Here is a 9,867-nt window from a genome sequence, read left to right on the forward strand (position 1 = left end):
CTTTTCTCCAGTCTTCCAGATGTGGAAATCCACAATTATCTCCATATTTATCACAGTACTGAAATCAAAATTAAAAGATTTCACAATTAATTTGTTACGAACAAAATTAAATTGCCATTCTCATGAAGGAATGAAAACAGTATGACTATTCCCTTTCTTGTTCTTTTAAGTTTTTTAGATTATACAGTCATTTTAGAACATACGACTGGTTCTTAGTGAAAAGATGATATTGTACAGTCATTTTAGATTATATGATTTGTTCTTATTGAAAAGACTGACAAAATTGTGCATGTATTTTCTTTTAAGTCTTTTTCCGTATCACTGATGACCCAATATTTAATGCAAGAAAAGCAAACCACTCTTATGCACATTGCATCACCATTTCATTTTGTAATGGAATCACTTGTACAAATCATCTCTTTCTATTTTCTTGATTTCTAGTATGATCACGTCACAGAGAAATTTTAGGTGGATGATAAAACTGCTGAATTTTAAAGTGGAATTCACATATCTATTTGTTGATAACATAAGCTAAGCCTTACAAATACAGCTTTTCTCTCTTGGACTCACTAGCACAGTGAGCCTGGCCTACTATCTGAACAGAATGATTTCATAATAGGGGAAAAAATTCAAATGTTTCAAAAGAAAGCAGACATCATGCTCTTGCTGTCATGTTGTCTAGCATGACAGAAAATATTATGGTAAATTCAACATTGCCATAGGAAATAAGGTAGTAACATGGTGTCTTTTTGGTAAGAATCATGATAGGTAGTATCAGTGGTATTTGATTAAATACTCAAAATCCAGAGAAAATTATCCATTTCTACTGTACGATGTACCATGGGCATAATGTGAATTCCATCTTCAAATATATTAATTAGAAGTTTTGCTTGCAAATTGATTTAATTCAAGGTCTGTCTTTAGCATTTGGACCATGGGAGCTATAGATTGTTACCTCAAAGTTAGCGATATCATGTGTGTTATGCTTTGGTATGCCGGCAATGTCCCTTGACAGATAAAATTCGTTGACAGCTCTCATCATAGCGTCCCATGATGGTAGTTTTTTTTTTCCAGACAGCACTTGAGCTATCCATTTTGCTTGTGATTCAAAGAATGGAAACCCTATGAGCTACAACAACAAAGTTAGTAAAATCTCTGTCAACAAATGAACATGAACTCAGTAGCCTAATAGTAGTAGGTAGCCAAATCCTTTGATGTTATTCAATCGGTCTAATGACAGGAGGATTTTTAAGATGAATCCTAAATGAAATTTATTTTTTACAATAATATATTTGTTTGATTTCTCATTCTCTCATCCACCCTTCAGGACTTAGAGTTCTCTCTCTAAGAATGCTTGGGGCAATGGTGGCTGCATGATTATGGCTATGATATTGATTGCCATCATTCATCTTTATGTTTATGGAATGGAGTATCTACACATCATGAATGGATACAGGACATACGGTTGCTTTTTAACTGTAGTGATTGTGATTGCTTAAGGTTGAGACTTATGATTACCTTCCTTGGAATGCCTACAAACGACAGTGATGGAGCAAGTGATGGAGGAAATGTGTGCTCATACAAAGGTCCCACTCTATCATCATCGATTGCAACTATTCCCTTGGTGTCAAGAAATGGGAATGAATATGAATACCTTCAAAGAAAAATAAAGTATAATCATCAACATGGCAATATTTATTAGTAGTCCTGAAACATATACAATATTGGTTGGCAGACAGAAAATAACTACCAAGTTCATGATTTGCACTTTATATACAGCTAATCTTAATTCACAACAAATAAGTCATGGATGGAAAAGTAATCTGTAAACCACACCAAATAATTCATGGATGTCTCACCCAGTACAGTAAATGATAGAGTCTGCAACAACCCATGATCCATCAGCAAATAAAACTTTTCCATCTTCACAGAGAGAGTCAATCTGAAAATACACATGTCAACTTGGCAATCATTACTTCATATCAGCAAATAATGCTTGATTATAGAAAAATAGCTTCATGCATGTGATGCTATATATAATTGCTTTAAATGTCTATACATGCATGTACAATGTGGTGGCGTTTGCAGTATATGACTTGGGAATACCTGTAGATGTATGTGCAGGTTTTGATATTTGGATATGACTTTTGAAAGACCTTCAGAGATTTGAAGGGATTTGGAAATGAGATGTACTTCTTTTGCTACACCCACCAGCTCCAATGATATGTCTTGGCCACTAAGCGAGTTCCCAACAACTACAACTACCTGTGTGTAGTGTTTAAATAAAGTAACTTCTTGTTAGCTGCTAGAAATTTGATGAGAAAATACAGGACAGTATACACATAAAATAATTTTTTCTACTAGCAATTTCCTCACAACATACAAGTGTTCTATATTAATTCTGTGATTGGTACACATGTATGTTTTACACAAAATTTTAATATTTACATTACTACTTTAATGTTAGGCAGTGTGTGAGGATAAGAATTCATAACTTTAAAATGAGAAAATTCTTCTAACCTCATTATGAAATGGCTTGGGAACTCTATATACATGGCTGTGAATCTGCTTCCTAGTCCATCTATCCATTCCTTCAGAAAACAAACAATAAACGTCAGAGTCACACTAAGAATAAATCAATTTATCGCTATCCTCCCATGCCATTTCTACTGTTTTTGATATGATAAAGTGATCACTCACCTCTAATGCTTGGCAATCTAGGCTGAGAATAGTGACCAGTGGCTACAACCACTGCGTCAAAGATCTCCTCCTTGGCCTTCTCACTTTTTGTGTTTTTGAACCTGACAACCCATTTCATACCTTTTCGAAATTCTGGAATATCCACCATTCCCACATGTTCAACTCTAGTGTTGAACCTTATTAGCTCTCGCAATCCAAACCGTTGACAGAAGTCTTTGAGATACAAGAGAAGTTCATTGTGGCCAGGAAACCTTCTCATGTCCCTTCCTTTTTTTGCCACAAATGGGAAGTCTGTGAAGCCCATAATCTCCCTGGGAGAAGTAAGCCTCAGGGAGTTGTAGATACTACTATGGACTCTCAATGGATTGAGCCTACCCAAGGCATCTTCATGTTCCACTCTATGGTCATAGAGCCACTGCCCTCCAACGTCATGGTTCTGCTCTAATACCACGACAAAGTGACCTTCGTTTCTCAGCTCCCTGGCAGAAACCAACCCTGAAGGCCCGGCACCAATCACACAGACATGCTTAGAGTTGGTTTTTTCAGACACCATGTTTGGTTCTTTGCTGCAATATCTTGGCTTTAGTTGTTAGTGGCTGGGTTGGGGTATTTATAGCTTTCTGAGAAGCCTCGTTGTGTGGAATGGAGATTCTAGCCTGTAGGAGTGCATGTATTCTGGTGAGATTTGGTAAACCTTAATGTTGACATATAAGTTTAAATAAACATAAGGCCTGGTAATGGGCCATTGGGAAGCTTTTATCTACTTTACCTTTTTTATATGGAGAGTGAAAGAATTTTATACAGCGGTGAAGGGTTACGGAACATGAGAAGTGGGCATAGATAGCAGTACTATACAGGCTGTATTTCTGTTAGTTCCAGCAGCATCATTTTTTCTTTATAAGGTTGCTATGTATGGTTGGAGATAAATAATAACTGCAATAAGAGCGAAATTACAAACAAAGACAACTTAAATCATATATTGAAGTTGTCAATTTTTCTTGATGAGGTTGGAATTCACTGCATGTGGTAACGAAAATTTGAGGAAATTGCGGCCCCTTGTGTCAAGAACAACAAACACACACACACACACACAAAGGGGACTACAGTATGTAGAGTGTCTAGTCATTAGACTTATAGAAATAGAGCTTTTGTTAAGGTAAGGACAACAGGAAGATAGGTTCTTTAGGACGGTTTTAGAGGGAGTGGTAGACAGTTCAAAAGAGGTTGTTAGAAGTAATGGCATATAACATAAATAGAAATAAAGAGGAATACAGCATGCATAATGTTGGAGCCTAGGGCACCAAAATCTCAAACAATGGCACCGAAATGTCAGATGAGACCTCAATAAGGAACTTGACAATAGAGGAAATGCCTGAAAGGACAAAACAACAAAGATGGAAAAAATTAAAAAAGTTCTACAGTTTTAATTGTTTCCCATAACTTGTATTCATTAGGAAGACGGTAATTGTCTCAGATAGTTTGGCGCACAGCAGTCTTGAGTTAGCTTGACTTCTCTTGGCGCTTTACCACAGAGGGCTGATGCAAAATTCCCCATTTATGGGATATTATGGATATTTTCATCTTTTATAAAATCCATAGGATACGTGAAATGTTGTTTATATTGCTCGTCTTCAACTGTAACCAATCACTTTAGAAGTTCCTTGTTTTTCTCCATTTTTGTACTTTCTTAATCAAGATTCGTTGCAGCTTGGCAAACATTTGCGTATTAGATGAAGAAGTGTAAAGATTTTCTTTTGCTCTCCTGATAATGTTTTGAACTCAAAGTAAGTGAACAGATTACTTGGAGATATTCTTTTCCTTCCATTTTCCATAAGTACGTGTTTGCAATAATTATTTTTAGGGTTTTCCTGGCAGATAACATGAGGGCTCTGGTTAAACAAGTATACAATGTGCCTTTTCTTTACTTGCTCTTTATTCATTTTTGTCACTTTATCACATGCGAATAATATTTTATTTGAATATTGTTAAGTACCCTTAACCTTCCACTTATACTTTTGCTGCATATAATCGAAATAAACAAAGGTTTACCAAACAATGCACTGAATAGTTGCTTAGCCTGTATCCTTGTAGCACTCGTTAAAAACTCTCCGTAGGTGTTAAATTTGTGCTGATTGACATCTTTGGCGTTAGGTTCAAATGCCAATATGACTTGGCCCTGAGGCAGCCTGAATACAGATCCTGACTTTTATATTTCTCCATTTTTACTAGGAACATGACATTGCAGTTTTATTCAATAAAGTGAAAACTGACTTGGTTTTTTTTAATGATGAATCATGGTGTGTTCACTTTTTTGTCCCCACTTTTGGATGCCCGCTTCTTGAAGCCATGGAAACATGCATGCAAAGGACAAAAAGACGATATAATCATGAATGTGGTGAACGATCCATTCCGCCGCCCCCCCCCCTCCCCCACCCCTTATCTTTTGGAATGCAGAAGTTGGCTTCTACACTAAAACTACGGAAATAGTCTTTTTTAATCAAACCTTTGACGTGTCACTGGGACCATAATTAATATGGACATGTCGCCTGAAAGTGGCCTTATTCTAGTTTTATCTGTAGTTAAACGCTGCAACGATGTTGTATGCGTTAGTCACTGAATCAATTGATGGATGAAACAAGTCTAGTGGATCCTTTTGGGATCTGATCCTGGTTTTGAAATTAAGCACATTAACAACAAATCACATGAGACATTCTCTCCAGCTGAACCCACAAGTACATTTTATACTCAGCTCTCTGTAAGCCAAATTCTCGCTCCTAACTAAGAGATGCCAAAATGCCTAAAGTGGGGGCCTCGTAGACAAGAATCATTAAAGTGGTCACGGCAGGGGGTTACCTTTCCTCTCATCTTTTTTTCTGATTTAAGATACAAATATACTTGCTTCACGGAAAGGTATTAGCACAAAAGCTTCACTTTTTTATGCTTTAAGTTGTTGGGGTTGATCTATCTGACATCTGATCATCTGCAACGCTTGTAACATATTCCTCATCTCTTCAGGGCTTCAATAGCGAACAACTTAGTGTACTTGTGGGGGTGGAGTGTTTGCTTTCTGTGGGTGGAGACAACTGTTTTGACAACTTGGGCTGCAGGGGATCGAAAGCAACCTATCTGATGGTCACAATTCGGATCGGCCGACATGGATTCAGGAAGATGGGAAGCTTGCACGTCAAACTTATATGGATGGCTCTTATGATTGCCGTGGACTTGCAATGATGACAATAGTGCATGAGAAAGAGGTAACAGGGAGTGAGGTATGATGATACAAAACTTCACTTCACAGTAAGCTGATTACATTATATTATAAGATTCTTTTAGAAGACCAAACTGTCGAATTATATTTAAAGGAGTTATATATGTGTATATATTTGTCACACACACGTCAAGTATGTAATCCATGGTGATTCATTCTGCAGCTTTTAGACCAAACTAAAGTAAACTTTTAAACTGCTGTCAGGGTTCGATCTCTTCTATGCTTACCTATCCTTGAAAACCTCTTCTTTAGATGGGCTGCACTTAGTATTTAGACATTAATAGCATATGAGGCCTATTAATATCATTTTGGGTCATGCTTGAGAGTCCAATCATAACCTCAGCCCATATTTAATAACAAAAGAAAAACGCTTACTTTGGTTTAGGGCATGTTTGGCAATTCTAGATTATAGTCCACTTCGGTTATAATCCACTGACACCCAACGGATTAAAATGTTATGTTTTTGGTTAAGAGAATTCATGTTTTTTTTTAAATGACCAAAAAAGTCCTTAAAAATGGGAGGGGGAGAGAACAGGAAAGAAAAGGTGAAAAAGTAATGGAAATTTGTCATTCACTTGGTCGAACATGTGGCTTACAATCCACCCCAAAATAACCCATGAATCCTAGGTTGTTTTTTGATTGATTACAATCCAAAATAATCCACTCAAAACGTGGTTACCAAACATGCAAAAGTGGATTATTATCCACTTTGACCAAGTTGCCTAGCATGCTCTTAAGTACTCATGTGAGTTTACCATGTCCCGTGAGATGTTTTGGGTAAAATGCAATCCTAGTATTTTGTATATCTTGTATATCTATTTTAATTTCCATGCACATGTGTACAACAAGAACAACAACCCATTTATCCCTAATTTTTGGGGTTGACTATATGAATCTGAATCTCATTCTTCCATTTTCTTCTATTGAAGACCATTCCCTTCCATTAAGTGAAGTACTATTTAATTGTTTTCAGACCAATTTCTCATAGTCCTATCCTCTAGTTGTGCTTTCTCCATTAGTTATAATCTTATTACTTCTCCCAATTGGTGCTTTTAATGAACTTTGTTGCACATGACCAGGTCATCTCAGTTGATTTCTCTCTCACTTTATCTGGAGTAGGAGCAACCTCTAACTTCTTATATATGCCTTTATTTCTTGTACCATCTACTAATATATATCAACAAGTCCATCATAAGTTCATAACATTCTCATTTTTGCTAAACATTTGTTTCATACTTATTGTTTTTATAGTTGCCCAACATTTTGATCCAAATGCAGTGGTTGCTTTTTAGTTGTCAGATAGAATATTTCTTTAATTTCATAAGTATTCTACGATCACAGGATTTCTGAAGCATTCCTTCATTTTAACTGTCCAATTCTGATTCGCTGAATGATATTACCCTCAATCACGCTATGTTGACGAATGACTGATCATAAATAGTGAAAGCGGTGGCTTCTAGGTAACTCTTGACTATGGTCATCTACAACACATTTATCCTATTTCACACAATTACTGAATTGCATTCCATGTATTATGTTTTGGCTCTACTAGTTCTAAATCTTCTATATTTAAGAGCTTACTCAACCACTCGAACTTTAGATTTATTTTTGGTCAATGAAGAATATTATTTTTATTTATCAAATGAGAAAGTTATGTACATCAAGATACTCATGTATGAGCAAAATTGAAGAAAAATCAACAATGTATGAAGAAAAAACTAAACCAGCTATTCACATATATTTGACTTTATATAGAGAGAAGCCAATCTTTTTCTTCAGCGGGAAGAGAACTGTTAAGGGTGATAGACAAAATGTCAATCTTTATCTCTCTGATAATCTGATCCACACTTGGGAAGAGAACTGTTAAGGGTGATAGACAAAATGTCAATCTTTATCTCTCTGATAATCTGATCCACACTTCTTCTTTTTTGCTTGAAAACTCTGGCATTAAATGTCAATCTTTATCTCTCTGATAATCTGATCCACACTTCTTCTTTTTTGCTTGAAAACTCTGGCATTGTGCTCCTTCCACAAAATGTAGACAGTTGTAGAAAGAGCCATTCTTTTGATACTGCGCCTAAATCCCTTCCCCCTCAATCTAAAACTGTACCAAAATATCAACAAGTTCCAGTTACAAGCTCTCCAATTGAATCGAAGCCAGCTTATGACACCATTCCAGACATCAGCTGAAAATCTACATTTAAAGAACAAATGATCACGTGTTTCCAAGCTTGCATCTTCACATAAACAACACTGACCATTTTGGATAATTCCTCTTTTGAGAAGCCTATCCCTTGTAAGAAGTCTATTTTGCGTTGTTAACTAGAGGATAAAACAGTGTTTAGGATAGCTAAAATGTTCCCAGACTGCAGAGAACCAAGGCACTTTGTTTGTAACTGGAGATATAGCTGAATACAACTTTGAAAGGTGCACCTTGGAATTTTTGTAACATGAATTGATACAAAGCATTAAACTATCAATGCCACCACAGTTGATCACAGCTTTGTCCCTGAGTCTACTTTAGATATTGTTTCTCTCCTAGTGTCATCAGTTAATAACATGTCATCACTCATCACCAAATAACATACACCATGAGACTTTGGATTTGTAGGGGGTGAAGGGAAGTTAAGGGAAACTGAGTGAAGGGAAGGGAAGGGAAGGGAATTCCCTTCCCCTTGGTTACACCCCAATTTGGGGGTAACAATTTTTATACTATTAGGGGTGAACCAAGGGGAACTAGGGTGAATTAACTTCACCTCCTAAGTGTTCCCAAACAAGGTGAATGGAGGTGAATGGTTCCCCTAACTTCCCTTCACCCTCATTCCCCTCAATCCAAACAAGCCCTTAGTCTTGAATATGTTTAGTTGTAACTAAAGAAATGATAAGCGCCAAAAGAATCTTTAACTCAAACCGTCCTAATTTTTCTACACTACCTATATGTAAAAGAAACTCACCTCGACAGCGACGACGGACCTTGACGGCGACGATGAGATGGAGGCTTGCCTGTAGGCGAGGGCGACGAGGTCACCTGTACACGGAGGTGAGCTAACTCACCTGATGGCGAGTTCGTGCTGGCGAGGTTCGTGCGGGTGCGGGCGAGGGTTTCCTGTTGGCGAGTTCGAGGAAGTGAGGGAACTCGCCTGCGGGCAAGACTTGTGTAGGCGAGATCGAGAGGCTCGCTTGATGGCGAGATTTGAAGGCTAGACTGGAACTCGCCTGTTTAGGGATCGGAGCTCGCCTGCAGCTCGTGTTGGCTCGCTTGTTTGAGTTGGGGACAGCTGGGAACAGCTGTCTGCCCTATGGTTTCCCTATAAAAGGGAAACCCCATTCTCCAGCAGAACTGGAGCGGTAGAGCAGAGAGAAAATCCCCCTTTGAGTGGCGGCTATTTGAGTAGAGAGAGATCCGAGCGAGTTTGAGCAGCGGAGGTGGAGAATTTATTCTCCCTCTGATCTTTTGGGCGTTCATTCTCTCTCCTATTGATTAGAGCCAATTTGTCCTGTACTCATTAATTGAGAGGAGGAGTTTGGTAAATTGTATTGGGGTTTTCTTTGGTAGTTAAGAGAGATTGTTCGAGCGGTGATTTTAGATTAAAATCATATGCTATTTGTTGAGAGATCTCAAGTTTGAGATCTTCTCTCTTATTTATAATTTCTTGTTATTAATAAGAAATTAATTAGTGCCGCTCCCGTGGACGTAGGTAAAATTGCCGAACCACGTAATATTAGTTGTTTGTGTTTGTGCCATTATTGTGATTGTATTTGGCCTTCTCTCTTGGCGTATGTGTTTGTTCTCGGGTATAAATCCCAACAATTGGTATCAGAGCTCCGGGCTATGCTTGGGCTATTTGGAGGAGTAGATCACTTTGGAAGTTTGTCTAGGGCTTTGTTTGGTGATAAAG

At 37.6% G+C, this 9,867-nt stretch overlaps 1 protein-coding gene across 1 annotated transcript in view; it reads right to left on the reverse strand.

Moving 5' to 3' along the window:
* The window catches only part of LOC109834095 (flavin-containing monooxygenase FMO GS-OX-like 9), a 3,738-nt gene extending 323 nt beyond the window's left edge, over positions 1 to 3,415 (reverse strand). Inside the window, 8 exon segments of the mRNA XM_020402006.1 lie at position 1; positions 4 to 58; positions 956 to 1,129; positions 1,519 to 1,654; positions 1,860 to 1,942; positions 2,107 to 2,265; positions 2,521 to 2,591; positions 2,701 to 3,415. The exon segment at position 1 is cut by the window's left edge and continues 323 nt beyond it. Coding sequence (XP_020257595.1) covers position 1; positions 4 to 58; positions 956 to 1,129; positions 1,519 to 1,654; positions 1,860 to 1,942; positions 2,107 to 2,265; positions 2,521 to 2,591; positions 2,701 to 3,253 — 1,232 coding nt within the window. The 5' untranslated portion in view covers positions 3,254 to 3,415.

The sequence above is a fragment of the Asparagus officinalis genome, chromosome 3 (assembly GCF_001876935.1).
Source record: "Asparagus officinalis chromosome 3, Aspof.V1, whole genome shotgun sequence".
NCBI lineage: Eukaryota > Viridiplantae > Streptophyta > Magnoliopsida > Asparagales > Asparagaceae > Asparagus > Asparagus officinalis.